The 14,889-nt window shown below is 47.7% G+C and overlaps 7 protein-coding genes across 7 annotated transcripts; 4 read left to right on the forward strand and 3 right to left on the reverse strand.

The window, feature by feature from the left end:
• The first annotated feature begins 11 nt into the window (after positions 1–11).
• HD556DRAFT_1366091 (uncharacterized protein) lies at positions 12–1,234 on the forward strand. The gene is made up of 5 exons (XM_041302800.1): positions 12–128; positions 181–245; positions 300–426; positions 505–703; positions 759–1,234. The coding sequence occupies exons 1-5, from the start codon at positions 77–79 to the stop codon at positions 1,045–1,047; spliced, it is 732 nt and encodes a 243-aa protein (XP_041161066.1). The 5' UTR covers positions 12–76; the 3' UTR covers positions 1,048–1,234.
• A 179-nt stretch (positions 1,235–1,413) lies between these two features.
• On the forward strand, positions 1,414–2,214 carry HD556DRAFT_1235810 (uncharacterized protein; the record flags this gene model as incomplete). The annotated part of the gene is made up of 2 exons (XM_041297774.1): positions 1,414–1,894; positions 1,967–2,214. The coding sequence occupies 2 exons, from the start codon at positions 1,414–1,416 to the stop codon at positions 2,212–2,214; spliced, it is 729 nt and encodes a 242-aa protein (XP_041161067.1).
• Positions 2,215–2,915: 701 nt separating this feature from the next.
• HD556DRAFT_393352 (Pantoate-beta-alanine ligase) lies at positions 2,916–4,082 on the forward strand. The gene is made up of 3 exons (XM_041310479.1): positions 2,916–3,151; positions 3,201–3,948; positions 4,008–4,082. Exons 1-2 carry the CDS (start codon positions 2,999–3,001, stop codon positions 3,699–3,701), a joined length of 654 nt encoding a protein of 217 aa, XP_041161068.1. The 5' UTR covers positions 2,916–2,998; the 3' UTR covers positions 3,702–3,948; positions 4,008–4,082.
• On the forward strand, positions 3,868–5,454 carry HD556DRAFT_1473463 (uncharacterized protein). Its single transcript, XM_041308487.1, has 7 exons — positions 3,868–3,948; positions 4,008–4,132; positions 4,196–4,350; positions 4,410–4,555; positions 4,617–4,795; positions 4,845–4,985; positions 5,043–5,454. The coding sequence occupies exons 1-7, from the start codon at positions 3,877–3,879 to the stop codon at positions 5,278–5,280; spliced, it is 1,056 nt and encodes a 351-aa protein (XP_041161069.1). The 5' UTR covers positions 3,868–3,876; the 3' UTR covers positions 5,281–5,454.
• A 168-nt stretch (positions 5,455–5,622) lies between these two features.
• On the reverse strand, positions 5,623–6,474 carry HD556DRAFT_1431778 (uncharacterized protein; the record flags this gene model as incomplete). The annotated part of the gene is made up of 2 exons (XM_041305045.1): positions 5,623–5,994; positions 6,064–6,474. The coding sequence occupies 2 exons, from the start codon at positions 6,472–6,474 to the stop codon at positions 5,623–5,625; spliced, it is 783 nt and encodes a 260-aa protein (XP_041161070.1).
• Positions 6,475–8,262: 1,788 nt separating this feature from the next.
• On the reverse strand, positions 8,263–10,050 carry HD556DRAFT_1431779 (MFS general substrate transporter; the record flags this gene model as incomplete). The annotated part of the gene is made up of 8 exons (XM_041305046.1): positions 8,263–8,516; positions 8,574–9,007; positions 9,050–9,075; positions 9,129–9,285; positions 9,338–9,472; positions 9,522–9,682; positions 9,748–9,813; positions 9,880–10,050. 8 exons carry the CDS (start codon positions 10,048–10,050, stop codon positions 8,263–8,265), a joined length of 1,404 nt encoding a protein of 467 aa, XP_041161071.1.
• A 1,574-nt stretch (positions 10,051–11,624) lies between these two features.
• HD556DRAFT_1235901 (MFS general substrate transporter) lies at positions 11,625–13,854 on the reverse strand (the record flags this gene model as incomplete). Its single annotated transcript, XM_041297781.1, has 14 exons — positions 11,625–11,913; positions 11,962–12,030; positions 12,148–12,171; positions 12,224–12,299; positions 12,363–12,379; positions 12,440–12,557; positions 12,674–12,748; positions 12,797–13,064; positions 13,121–13,208; positions 13,274–13,340; positions 13,396–13,435; positions 13,494–13,574; positions 13,622–13,711; positions 13,765–13,854. The coding sequence occupies 14 exons, from the start codon at positions 13,852–13,854 to the stop codon at positions 11,625–11,627; spliced, it is 1,392 nt and encodes a 463-aa protein (XP_041161072.1).
• Between the last annotated feature and the right edge of the window lie 1,035 nt (positions 13,855–14,889).

Genomic DNA, 14,889 nt, shown 5'->3' on the forward strand with positions numbered 1-14,889 from the left:
CCTTTTGATCCGCTACAGCAACTGATTTTGAGCACCGGGCCATTTAAGTCTCCGCTAGAACCTTCACACCACGGTCATGACAGATCTAGCCACCCAACGTATCTCTTTGGACCTAACACATGTACTCTGTGCGTTAAAAAAAACCTGTATCTCGTGACCCTTGCCAGCTTACAGGTCCAGATGATCCTTCTTCAGACACTTCGTTGGTACTTGCATTGCTGACGCTGAGTCCAATCCTTCTCATGGTGCGAGCTCAACCATACACCGCAGCTTCGCGAGCGCTTATACGCCCACAACAGCCTGCATATGCAGTACTCGCAGTATATACCCGTGAATTGACCATCATCAACATGTGGACAGGACAACTCCTTTCAGAGGGTTTGAATTTGGCGTTAAAGCACATTTTCAAACAGGAGCGTCCAGTTGGTATGTATTCGTTTCCCAAACTATTCCCACATGAAGCTGTGTTTCAGTCTAAAAGGCTCTTGAAATATTTCTGATCAGATGGCCGGCTTCACCTTAATGGTTATGGCTTTCCCTCGTCGCACAGCCAGTACATGGGCTATTTTTCTGCATTCCTGATCTGTCACGTGTATTTTCGACACCGCTTTGCATCCACAGGATCCATCGTGTTCGATCAGCTTTTCCGAATAGTTGTCTACCTTGGACTAGCTGCGTGGTGTGCCATCGTTGCATATTCAAGGTAAGATTCTAGCAGGAATCGTTGACACTGACTTGGGCGCTCAACATTCTGTCAGACTCAACTTGCTGTACCACACGCCCCATCAAGTTAAATGGGGCGTTATGATTGGCTTGGTATTAGGTGTTTCACATTATGTGTGTACCGAACTACTTTCAGCTAAATTTCCGGACTCTATGTTTGGACGAATCCGATTTGCCATAGTAAATCACCCGATAAGCGTGTGGCTACAGCTAAGGGATGGCTGGGGGGTCTGGGCGGATGGTGGGAGAGGAGCTGAGTGGGAGCAGTGGAGAACTGAATGGCTGAAGCAGCATGCACGTCTAGCAGGGAAGAAAAAGACATGAGCTTCATCTTATGTTTTATCCATCAGATACATGATTGCGCACCACATCTTGGCTTTTACCTGCCCCAATGCATATCAAGTTTAGGATGGCACCGCAACCCCAAGGCAAATGATTTCTCATGAACAAAATAAACTTTCCTCGTGGAAGCCTAAATTCAACTAATCTGAGTGCTACTAAAGGAGTTAACGACTTATTTGGTCTGTCTACGGAAGACTAGCCACCTCAGGCAGTTTGTTATCGAACTTGACTTTTTACACACACCGCCTTCTACATGACTCAAACATACACTTTGTGACTCCTTTCACTAATAGATTGCAAAGACTTCTAGTCACATCAACAGATCTTCTGCATCATTGAACATCAAGGATGACAAGCCAACTTCATCCACTCGAGATTAATCCCCAAACTGGGGAACCATTCCTCCGGCTTGCCGCACCACACCAGAACATTATCATCACCCCACCTCGACAGGGAGATCAGTCTGTAACCATACAGCATATAAACGATCCGGCTATTTACAGATGGTTAGAGAACCCCCCAATCCCGTATCTACCGGAACACGCGGACTCTTGGATCCAGATTGTAATAAAGGAATCAGATGTTACTTTGGAATACCTACGAAAGAGCGAGGAGGAATTCCCTGATGGCCTGCTTCAGTTCGTGGATGCGTGCCCTGTGCGGCATATTAGGGAAGTCAAAGAGGATGGGACAGACGTTCTTCTAGGAGATGTGAATTTCAGAAGAAGTCCGTTCGAGGAGGTACTAGATGAAGTGGAACGGAAGCAAATGCAGGAAGATAATGCGAAAAAGCAAGCAGGAGACCCGACGATTGTGTATGCTATTGGAGGTATGTTGGTTCTCTGGACCTATGACGGTTGTCTCAGTGCTGACGAGTTTATCATGTTTTCGTTTGAGATAGACTGGCTCGCTGCGAGCCACCACGGAAGGGGCATCATGACTGCAGCAATCGGTCTATTGATGACCGCTTGGGGGATCCCTAGGATGGGAGTTCGCCATGTTGTAGCGCACACTTTTGCTGGGAATATTGGTAGTAACCGAGTTTTTGAGAAGAACGGGTTTGTGAACAGAGGGCTGTTCGACAACGGGAAAATAGCTAGAGGAGAGAAGAAGATAATGACCCTTCTTGAGTGGAAACACGAACAGTAGAAACGATGTGACTGTATTTCAAAGTATTTATTAGTGATCACGTGCAATCAGATGATCACAGACTGGACGACCTCGAGCACGAAGCCAGCGCAGTATATGCAATATTTTGAATACAGTTGGATGTATCACACCGGTGGAAATATTTGGGGAAAATGTAGATATAATGAGAGTAAAACGTGTAATTGTTGGCAAATTTCTGCGTGATATTGTGGTATATTTTCACACTTCAACCCACATTTTAACCGCGTCGTAATTCGCGCGTTTGTGCTGCCAGAGCCGCATCATTTGGGCGCCTCGAGTATTGAGCGCTGAGCATGAACATCTGGCGCTCTGTCACAAAGGCACTTCATCGATCAATGTCAACGTCAACTTCCTCCCTTCCACCATCACCCATCCCTCTTCTAACGTCGGTCGCATCGTACAGACGATGGCGGCAGAGAGCCTTCGATGAGGGGAAATCTGTGGGCTTCGTGCCGACCATGGGAGCTCTTCACGACGGCCATCTGTCTCTTGGTGAGCACATCCCACACACTTCTTTTTTGAAGTCTAAAAATACCTCCTTACTAATCTCAAACCATGCGATTCAGTTCAGAGGTCACTGGCCGAAAATGAGCTGACAGTTCTTTCCATCTTTGTGAACCCAGCCCAGTTCGCCCCGCATGAAGACCTCGCCACGTACCCTCGCACCTTACCAGGAGACCTGGAGCTCCTTACAGCACAACAGGTTACTGTGGGCGAGACTGTGAGGAAAGCCTCTGCCATATTTCTACCCTCGGTCCAGGACATGTATCCATCTGGTATAAGCCAAGATGTTTCAACACAAAAGGGAGCGTTCGTCGAGATGAAGGGATACGGACATCAGATGGAAGGCGCAAGCAGGCCGACATTTTTCCGGGGCGTGGTGACAGTTGTAACCAAGCTATTCAACGTGGTCCAGGTGAGAGGGCCTCTCCGCAAGACGCAGCTTAGTTTGACAACGACTGTAGCCTACAAATGCGTATTTCGGTCAGAAAGATATTCAGCAAGCCTTACTTCTTCGGAGACTCTGCAAGGACCTGCTTTTCCCACACCCCGAAGCTGACCACGTCCATATTGTCCCCACGACTCGTGACCCGAACGATGGGCTTGCTTTATCGTCCAGAAACGCATATCTATCTGAAAATGAGCGGAAATTTGCACCTGCGATTTACAAGGCCCTACAATACGCCAAGTCCGCGTGGTCGAACGGCGAATCCAAGGACCGATGCATTTCAAAAGCTGTCTCTGTCATCGACGAAGTAAAAGCACAGGCTGCCATAGATGGAGTGGATATGCGGCTGGATTATATAGAGATGAATGATTCGGAGACATTCGATGTCTTGGACGCGTCTTCGAATCATCAGTTGGCAGGAGATATACCTGTGATTCTGAGCGGTGCGCTATGGGTTGGGAAGACCAGGTTGATCGACAATATCGTAGTTGGTGACCTCAAACGTATAATAAGATAGCTCACAAATAGATGCGGGTGTGGCAAGATTATTAAATGCTGAAGCGCATCAGAGTCAGACTAGCTACTGTCCGATCCATTAGCAGTTGCCGAGCCACATCTCCTTCACCTCCAACTACTAGTACCTTCCGCGATCGCCAACCACCGTGACGATGGCCCGGGCGCATTCGAGAGTGATGCTAACCAACGGCACTTTGCCATCCACTCAACTCAACCAATTTTCGGCGGTACACCCTTTCACTCAGCAGGTATAGTATCGTTTTTGTACTTTTTTGAAGCGAAACGCCGAACACTTATGCTTCCTCAGCTAGACATCGTGTTTCCTGCTTCCGATGAACTCGAGAAGGCGCTTACATCCCTGAAGCCCACATACTATAAAAAATGTTGTACGCTATCAGATTTTTTTGAGTTTGCCTGCAACAACCCCGGCAGGTAAGGAAATTCTGAATCGTGCCTTGAAGAAACACTGATACGATCCTGTTATGTGTCAAACAGGAATATAACTGCACTGCCATCTACCTCCGAGTACGCCGATACATGGTGCATCGATCCTAGAGGCGTCCTCACCCTCTGCGTCTCAAAATCACTGTACGAGCAACTCGGCTTGATCGGGAGGAAACTCCCCTTCAAAGGGTGCCCCGAGCAGTACGGTATGTCACTCAGGATTCCAGCTCATGCACGAAAAAGAAGTGATGGAGACCTAGTGCAGTGATACGCATACCGGTTAGGCAAGAGACCGAATCTGTCGCTGTACGTGCGAAGCAGAAGGCTGCCCTGAAACTCTGGGACGAGCTCAGACTCGGAGAAGACGGTCTTGGGAAATGGAAAGTTCTGTACTGTCAAACAGGTGCGTGTGTAAGGTGGAGATTATGTATTTTCAGACCAACGCATTTTGGTGTTCTGTTAAGACGTCCAGCTAGGAACCTCCGACTCGCACGAGGTGGTGATTGTTCAGCCTCAAATCTGTCCTTCCGCCGATATACTTATCCCAGTCCCGGCACTTGCTCCCGTTCCCGAGGAAAGCACAGAGGATTGGGATGAACGTATCGGCGACCTTTTTGAATGGGTGGGCATGGCTTGCATAGGAGCTCCAAGGTTCGTGTCGTCACTTTCTCCAAACTTGTCCTCAACAAACAAACGGTAGACTGAAAGCAAATGACCGTGTCAATCCTTACGTTGCTGTTTACGAAGTTCCCACTCCTTCATATATCGGTGACGTGACACGGATAACATGGGCGGCTTTCCTTCACCAATCGTTCGTAAAAGACGCTCTGGACACGGTGACGTCAGACATTTTGAGGCTCAATGGTGTTAGAGAATTGATGATTTGCTGTGTACATAGGTCACATTTGGCATCTGCGACCGATAACCACGCGTTCGTTGCAATAACGAGACAAGGTTGTTGCACATCGCCTGTTGGCGCCATCCCTGATGCTTCTTTCGATACGGCCCGAGATCCACCTCTCCGAGTACCGGAAATCAACGCGGAGGACACCGGCTGTTTCATCCTTGGCCCGGGTCAAAATGGGAACTTTGTGCTTGCAGAGAGTATTGGACAATGGGATGCGAGATGGGGCTGATTCCATTATGCGCTGTAGTAGTCGAATCCACGCAAACGTTCTGATCGCAATTTTCGCAATACAAGGGATGAACAATGCTGAAAGCGGATGAATTCAGAGCACCAAGTCTAGTCTATACTTCCGCTAAACAACGTCTATAAAAGCACAGTATAGTACAGTAAACGACGTGGGTCATTTACGGCCATTGTAATAGTGCAATAAGTAATGGATTAGCTGAGTGTATGAAGCAGGATAAAGATCAGGTGAATGGTGCATGCTGGAACGCTTCGATAACCCTAGTCAAAATGAAGGAAAGGAAGACGTTATGTATCAAAAGATTGCGATGATGCGATGATTTACAAGTTAAGCCATGACGTCACGGACACGGACGAGTGCGGGGGATATATGAGTATGAGACATGCGTGCGTTATTGTTAGGAAGAGGACTTGTGGCGGCTGGCGAGTATGTCTGGCGACGAGGCGCCCAGGTGTAAATACGAGGTGAGACTGTGGGAGGCGGTGACGGGGAAAAACGAGAAAAGGATGCGTGGCGTCGTGGTGGTGTTGATGATATATGGTGGTGATAGAACGAGGAGAGAGATAGCCCTTCACCGGATGAAGAGGAGTTTGTGCCGGGAACAGGGATGGGTGCACTGGGGCTCGGAAGAGGGAGTTCATCTCGAGGTTCATGATGACGGTGATTAAAGATATTATGTGGCTGCGTGGCAAATATTGGCTGTGGAGATGGATCTAATGATGCCATCACATCCCGCGAAGAGTCGATCTCTACTGATTCGTGCGACACTGGCGCATCACTCTGGACTTCACCAGGGGTAGCATGGGCCGCGAGACGAACTCGGACGGGAGCTTCCGCCTCCATTGTCTGCCTTCGGTAGGCCTGACCAATGTACTGGGCTAGGCTATCACCGCCAACAGCCATTGGGCTGTCACGGTCGAGAAGACTGCCCTCACCGGTGAGGTCTAGTCTGATAACTACGGCTTCTCTGTCCTCCTCCATCTCTTCTTCATCTTCCGAGTGTTCTACAGGCATGTGGTCAACGAAGGCCTCGTAAACTGCCTGGTCGCTTTCGAAGAACTCGTCAGAGTCTGGATCGAAAGCGTTGATATGTGACCACTTTTCGTATGGGCAAGGAGCCTCTGGCTGTCTGATGATAGGTTCCGTCTGGAAAGCTTTAGAGTAAAGAGGGCGACCCATTTTTGATAATAAAACAAGTAGTGATAAAATTTTTGAGAAAGGGAGGGTATATATACGGAGGATGATGATCGCCAACTTGAACAAGACGCGTTAAAACACGCATTGATTTTTTTCCGGGCTTTAATTATAGGTTCGTGATTTCATGTACAAGGAGTTTAGGGCAGGTGCGGATTTTGACGGTAACTATGTGCTGCTGACAAAGTTTGTCTTGGCTTAACGGAATGTTCCAGTCCGCCTCAATGAACGTTCTTTTCTGATTGTACTCGGACTTCAGTTATGGTATCACTATCCTTTTTTTGAATAGCTCCACGCTATTATACTTTCAGCACACCGAAATGAAGTGTCGAAAGTGGCTATGGCATTCTGATGGACTGCTCATGGTCAATTTCGTACAAAGAACGAGCCAAAAACGAAGATCCTCGCAACAACATTCCGTGATATACTTTCCGGCGGTATTGCATAACCACAAAGTAGTATACGCCGTGCAGCGCCACTTCAGACCCCGTGGTTCATGCCGACATACATCCGCGCTTCACATGACCGGGGTCTTCGGACAGCCGAATCTCGGTCTCGTTGCAGCTTGGCAGGTGATGGCATCTGGGCGTCAGACTATAATAACTGCGAACGTCGTGGGTAAATCCGAGCTTTCTGATCGTATTTCAGCAGCTTCTCGAACGATGGAAGTCTCCCCGGGGCTCGAGCGCTTCCGAGTCAAGGTTTTGTGTATGTAAGTCTCCAAAATTGTTTCATGCATTGTCAGATAGGCTATGATTCATATTGGTCACATCTCCGACCCGGACCAACCAGATATGCTTGAGATTTATACACAGCATGCCCAGCTTACTGGCACATTATTGGAGCATGAAACCCGTCGGTTTTGCTCAGTAGGATTGGCATCGATAGGTAGGAACGATTTTCTTCTTTCTATTCGGTTTGCTTGTCAGGGGCAACTAACTTAATAGCTGATCACGAGGCTCCCACAATCCACTGTGGCACTCGGTATACTACTAGCATCCCTTCCTGTGTAATCGGTACCCACAGAGCTCGGCACTTTCACAAAAGTCGCATTCCTAGTCACTTAAACACTACATTCTTGACCTATATATCATTCTCTCTCTAATACAACTCATTGCGAGGTTGAACGACCATGATTGAGGCAGAATTGAGTAAGATAGTTGAAGGTGCTGAAGTCATGCAGAAGTGTCACCTGCCGATATGTGCCGTGATGCACTCGACAAGCTTGTGCCGAGTGCCGCAACGATGCTAGATATTTTCATCAGCCAATTAAATTTTATTGCAATACAAGTCTAGCGGGTGAGTAGAGGGGGGCTTCTATGCATCATGTATCACTTGATATTTGATGGACGTCCTTTTCCTCCTCCCTGAGATAAAATTTAATTTCTCGTGAACCCCTCATGTATATTTCAAGTGCCCATATCGTCGCGTCGGAGGCATCTAAACGCCGCGGCCGCCCAAAAGGAACAAATGCTTGGAACCTGAAACTTGTGCGTGCCTTGTGTGCAGACAGACCACTGAGGGCGGAGACTCAGGACAAATTCTTGGGTGGATGTACATCTAGTCTGGTGATCAAGTATCTATACTACAACCGCAATTAGAAATGATCGGATATATAGCGGAAAAGACGAATACGTAGCCAGTCGTATCAAGATTAAAACCCATACAGTTATACTAAACGTTGCACTGGAACGAGGTAATTCCCTAGGATGTACGGGTGGAAGGCACTTTGGACAGCGATGCATACACATTTTCCGCTGGTTACCTTGTGAATCACTCATCCCTATCTTGTATTTTATCTGGCAATTGTGACCCTAGCCACCTCAGTACACCAGCCAGCACAATGAAGATAACATAGACTGCATTCCCGTTCAGAATATTGTGTTCCTTTGAGAATGCAAAAAGCGAAGTTGCAAATGCAGGCCCAACGACACGAGCCATGGACGCGGAGGTTTGACCAAGACCATTGACAGTGCCAAGGACATTCTTTGCGGGGGCAGAGGCCGTGATAAACATGAATACGGTCCCTATAATGAACCGGGTTTTAGTTTCAATGGCAGGATGGGTTTCGTCGTAACACGCACCGTATGCCATATCCCATATCATCGTCAGCGCTAGTTGGCTGATTAATGTAAGTGTGATTGCATGATCAACCATCCCCCTTGCGTGTACAAGCCACGACATGATAGGAAACATGAGCATGATTGGCGCGAAGCACGACACGGCACCACAAAAGAAACGCTTTGGACCAACCCAATCGACAATTTTGGCGAAGAACAGTGCCTGGAAGATACCATTTGCCATTGCATATATTCCCATCCACAAGCCAATACGAGCAGGAGTGAAACCAAGGCCGCCAAGATAGGTAGGCGTAGAAAGGAACAGCGGTAAAATAGCCATGAGAGCAATATCAAGCAAGGCGAGCATGGTGTAGTTTGCAATTGGAATGACAATGGTAGGTGTGAGCAGAGATCGCATGGGCGTGTTAGATGTCTGTGAAAGACCTTCTTGATCATCACTGTTGGCATCATTTGAAATGCCTAGAGTGGTTGATGTCAACTTTGATCGACGCTTGGTTGATAATGTCTGTCGATCGTGAGTAACATTGTGCGATGACACAGGTAGTATGTAAAACTCACTTCTTCTAAGAAAGATACCACGATGAGAAAGCCCAGTACAAACGTGCAAGCAGACACTGCACAAGGTAGAAAATATGGGTATTTGCTCCAAAATGGATGCGCGAATAACTTGGGCCAGTTGTCTTGTGGACGCGCAAGTATACCACCTATTAAGGGACTGGTGTGCAGATTTAATTTTGGCCATTTAAGTAGTCGATGATTGCACTCGCCCAATAAAGCCTCCAATGCACCACATTACTGGAAGCAAGGCAAATCCCTGAGCCATATTCGTAGAGTCTGTCAATTCGCCCAACATAGTCTTCAAAACTGAAACATTGCCGTTCAGTACACCGCACATGCAGCGGCTAAAAATAACGTAAGGGTTGTATTTCATCTCTTTAGCTGAAGCCATACCTAACGACAAGGCCCCAGAACGTCGTCGAGAGACCGAAACACAGCATTGACATGCAAGTTCCTGATAGCCCCACTAGTAACACTGGCTTGCGCCCAATACGGTCAGACAACCGACTCCATCTCAGTACTGTCAGTGTCTGTGCGACGAAAAACAAAGACTCCTGTCAATCGTATCCGGTAGTATGAGAAAATTATGATTCTGGCAACTCATAATCTCGGTGCCTACAATTATTCCAGCATAATATCCTACAGCCGCATCATCACCTCCAGTGATGCCAAGTTCTCTGATAAGCTGAAAATAAAAATATGAAGAATGGATACAAAAAAAACTGATGCGCCCATTGTGAAATCATCGTACCTGATTGATGTACGGAAATATGGACATCGAAGCGATAGGTTCGACAAGACGCAATGTCATAAGTATGCCTATCTGAAGTTTTGGAAGAGGTGTTTTAGGCTTTTTCGAGGTCCCTGCTGAGACCAGAGGCGTGGTTTCGCTCGTTGTGCGAGGAGAATTTGAGGTGTCCATTCCGCTAGTCAGCCTTGCAAGTTCAAAGAGGAGATGAAGCGGACTACCTTGACATGGACGTAAACTGTATTTATGGCCTGCCGTGACCAGCTTGTGGACTTTTAAACTATTACCATGCCATCCCTTCCGGCGCATTGGCTACCGGTACCCTACAGACTTCATCAGAAAAGACCAATGATTTTCGCTTGCCAGAAAGAAGTTTGATGCTTACGATGAGCTTCCGGCGTTGGTGACGACACAAAGCGATTTGTGAAGGTTCCAAGGTTGTGATATCATTGGTGTCTGTGGGTCTCTATTGGGCAAATCGGGACGCAAATGATTGCTTGACCTTCTTCAAGGGACGGGCCAGACCTTGGAACCCCTTTGCGACAGCTTTTTGAGTGACTTGACTCTCTCGGAGATGGACGGCGCAATCATTACGTCGTTCATCTCCGAGAGAGTCAAGTCATCTAAGTCTATGACTATAGTGTGACCGTGTAGATGATGCATCAGATGCCTTCTTTGTGAGTTTGCCCATGGAGAGACGACTGGGTGACTGGGACCTCCTCTGTCGTGAAGCGTCAGCTCGATAAATTGTTAGAACGAATGATAGGGGCGCAAAAGACATGACAAAAATCAGTATGTATAGCATTCAGGTGTGAACTTGTCTTTCAGAGAAAGACTCAGTCTGTTCAAGTCCGCATCGTCCGACGATGCGGACTTGAATAGACTTGTTATCCATGGTAAAATGTAAACCAAGACTATGTAGTGTATACAAACACCGTCCAGCTGAGTTACACCAAACCAAAATTGAAGCAGAATTGAATGAGATAGTTAACAGTTGAAAGTGCACTTCGAAACTTGAAATTTGAAAACTTTTACGTCCGGAAACGGCCGAAAAGGGTACCTCCTCGGTGAGTGAGTTTGGGTTAAAGGTTATGAGACTTGCTAGTGGGGGTCTGATGCTTCCTACACCCACTAGCCCTCCCAAACCATAAACCACCCTACCGGTGGGTCATGATTACTGGATGCAGCTGGCCGGTCACATCGGACGTGGTGCAGTCGTGCGACGGAATCTGTACATATACTAGGTGCACCGTGTAGTACATAGACGGCTTGGCGGTGGTATTATTCCTAAACAGAACTTGGAGGGCGCGGTTGGAGTAGCGGTAACCCCAACGAGAATTTTCGCAGGTTTGAAACTACTGCTATCCTCGGCGTTCCTCCTTATCCTACATAGGAGACGGGTGACTGCAGCAACTAGTCGCGCTTCGCTTATCCAAGCTAGTGACTCAAACCCTGTGTGACATTTGCGTGACTGCCTGCCGATTAGGGATAGTATCAATCCAACTATATATGTGGTACCAGCCATGATATTGATTCTAGCCTTTCCTGCAAGATACTTTGTATTGATAACTGGGGTAACGCCATTGGATTCTGGAAGGTCAAGCACAAAACCCATTTGGTAGTTATTAAAATGATGAGCCACAAATCGTTAGACATTAATGTATTGTTACATCCAGTCATAAATCACATCATAAGTTACATTGAGGAAAGGGAAAAAAAACCACACCGTTCACATCGTACCGCAGTTTTCATAGAGTGTATCTGTACCCACTCCATTCGTCTCCCTTTTCCCTCTTGGCATCTTCAACGCTTGCGAAACGACCGTTGACTTCAAAGCCTCCCTCACGTCCCTCGATGATTTCGTCTCGCTCTCCGCGGTCCCGACGAGCGTTCTCCCGCTTTAAGAGGAACCTGAATGTGGCCGTAGCGATGAGACCAGTTCCGATGTACATCAGCACAAGTTCGTGGCCTAATGGGTACCAAGGTGTCTGGTTTGCACGATAGACGTTGGAACTAACGGCGCCTTGCAAGTTACCCCTGAGTCGGTGTCAGTCGTAGATCACGCGCACCCCAAAAATAACTCACCAGCTGATGACCATCGCAAGAGCGACACTACGCTTGTATGTTCCCTCTGAATTGTTAGACATCCAGGCACTGTTTCCGATCGGTCAGAAGGGAACAAATCGTTAGTGGATCACACTTACACCGTGTTTGCTGCGGAATCAGAAGTGATCGGCATTAATGCTAGAGATACCATAGAAAGAGCGCCACTCACGAATGCAAGGGTAAATGCCGCTACATTGTACTTCATCAGGCATAGATCAATTTCATAGTAGAACTGGCTTACCAAGCAGATAAGAATACCGCAAAGTATGACAATGCGGCGTCGCGGGAGACTATCAAGATGATGTATCCAACACCGGCTATAAACATCCCAGATAGCGTGAGCGACGTTGTTACCACGAGGGCGCACCATGCAAACTTACCGATGGAAAGCAGAATGCTAGAAACAAAAACATGGTGGTAAGCAATGGAGCCGCAGTGTAGCGAATGGTAAACCCACAAGTTAAACATCCCACGGTTGCCGTGCCGGTCGGCGAGGAAGCCGACGAGGCAAGTAGATATGCAAGCAAGCGCATAAACAGGGACGGTTAGTAGATTCGCTTTAGTTGCAGAGTATCCTGGGGACAATCAATCGGTGAAATGAATGTCACATCTTAGAGTATGAGAGCATACCGAGCTGTTGCACGAGAGTTAGCAAGTGCGATTCATAAAGACGGAACGTAAGACCATGGACTCACGTGGTTAATGATACTCGGCAAGAACAACGCGAATGCATACAAAGGCATGTCAATTCCGGCGTAGACAATCACTAAGACAGCTTGTTAGCGAACGTAAGTTGCGGATTAGGTGGACTTACTGGCAAGGTAGGTTTTCCATTCGGTCAGTGCCTTTTTGATGTGTCGCCACTGCATCTTCTCTCCAGCAGCACTGAACTGGGCGTCACCCTGCAGGCGGCGAATAACGACAGTCCGCTCGGCCTCGGTAAGGAACGTTGCGTTGTCCGGGAAGTCGACGATAATCCAGTAAGAGACAGCACCTGCCACGACGGTAACAAGGCCCTCGATGATAAATATCCACGCCCAGGCAGGCTTTCCACCGATCCCATTCATCTTGGCTATGCCGACCTGCATGGCACGAAAATTTTAAATTAGAAGAATCGCTAGTTGTAATTGGCACATACAGCGAGAAGGCCACCAAATGCGCCAGAAATGGTCGCAGCCGAGAAGAATATGGCAGCGCGGACACCAAATTCCGAACGCTTATACCAGCTGCACGGACATCATGATACAGATCAGACAACGCTTTCGCACACAGAAGAGCTAGTCGCACGTACCATGAGAGATAGTAGGTGACTCCGGGAAAAAGTCCAGCCTCGAAGGCGCCAAGCATCCATCTCATTACTATTTTGAGTAAAGAATTCAGTGATATCCGACAATCACTAGGCGATGTACCAACCTAGTAGACCGCTGTAGTTGTGCACTAGGCCTTGCACAACCTGTAGAGGGCACGGGATTAGTGCGACTTGATCCAGAGAATAGCGTCGGAATACACACCATCATGATACCCCAAAGAACCATGAGCGTCGAAAGCCATACGGAGGGTTTTAGACGTTTCAAGACGACGTTTGAGGGCACCTGGTACAAGGTCAACTCGCGTCCATTGATCTCAAGATCACGCTCACCTCGAATAATGCGTAGGATATAAAGAAAATCGTCAGGCATATCAAATACTGAGTGTCAGTTAGTCCTAATTGCGCCTCCATGTTGTACAGCTACGAAGAGATTAGATCTCGTGTGAGTGATGTTCCAGTGGATGCATGCTCACCTTTGCATTTCCAATACTCGTTCTGTCGAGGAAGCAAAGTAAATACAGAAAAGATAACCATGGTATAGTCCGCATGTCAACTTTTCGCATTAAAGCGCGTTCGTCGATACCCGAAATGTCGATATGAGGGTTGTAGAGCCCGCCTTCGGCAGCAGCCTTTCCATCCTCGACATGGACCACATCATCTTTCTCGGAGATGCTGGGTGATGAAGACAACGTCATGGTATATGGTGTAGGGATGTCTTCAGTCGATGGGTGGATGGGGTGGCAGTAGGAAAGGGACCTCAACTTTGAAATTAACGGAGTTGCAACCTATATAAGCATCGAGTCCGCATGTTTTCTCGGTGATGACAGACCTGCAAGCGACTTCACCCCACGGTCACCACCCGGTCTCTCTTGGTCACCCCTGGTTCTTTGAAGGTTCTGTCAGACCAGACTCCAGGAACATATCGAGTTGTCCAATTCGGTAAGTCGAGAGTGATCGTTGATCTAAGCACGTTGCCGCGGTTCATATCCGTTATTGAACCAATCACGATGGTTGTTTCAGCGTGATCATGTGCGCCAATCCAAGCTAATGACAACGGTTACAATCATTTACCCCACTGATGAGTAAAGATAGTGGCACATCCTCCAGGCTGTCGAGTCCCAAGTTCACAGAATGCACCCAGCGGCGGGCGAGTCGCGTTCGCGTGTGATCTTTTTGGGAAAAATTGTTGACCTTTGTTGTGGCCAACCTCATCCGAGTCCTGTAGATTTAAAAACGACGTGCCTCAGGTAGGCTGCAGTTCGATGCACTGATATATATAGATCGATATGGAGATCCTACTAGGCTACCGCTAGCCAGTAGGTACTAAAATCAGCTGATTTGCCTTCGAGTGCGACAGCTCAAGAGATGACTCAGACATTAATATTGGCATGTACAGGCGTGTCAGGGCGTGTCGTGTGATCGAGACGCCGACATCCAATTTTTCGATGGGGATTATGTTCCCCAGCTTTCACAGGTGATGAAATTTCAGACGTATTAGAAATTAAAACCCCCACCCCCACTGAACTGCTTCGTATTACTACGAGACCATTAGACGGATGCGCAGCAAGAACAAGTATTCTGGGGTGCTCCGCTGAGGA

Source organism: Suillus plorans, assembly GCF_016647745.1.
Source record: "Suillus plorans strain S12 chromosome Unknown HD556scaffold_23, whole genome shotgun sequence".
NCBI lineage: Eukaryota > Fungi > Basidiomycota > Agaricomycetes > Boletales > Suillaceae > Suillus > Suillus plorans.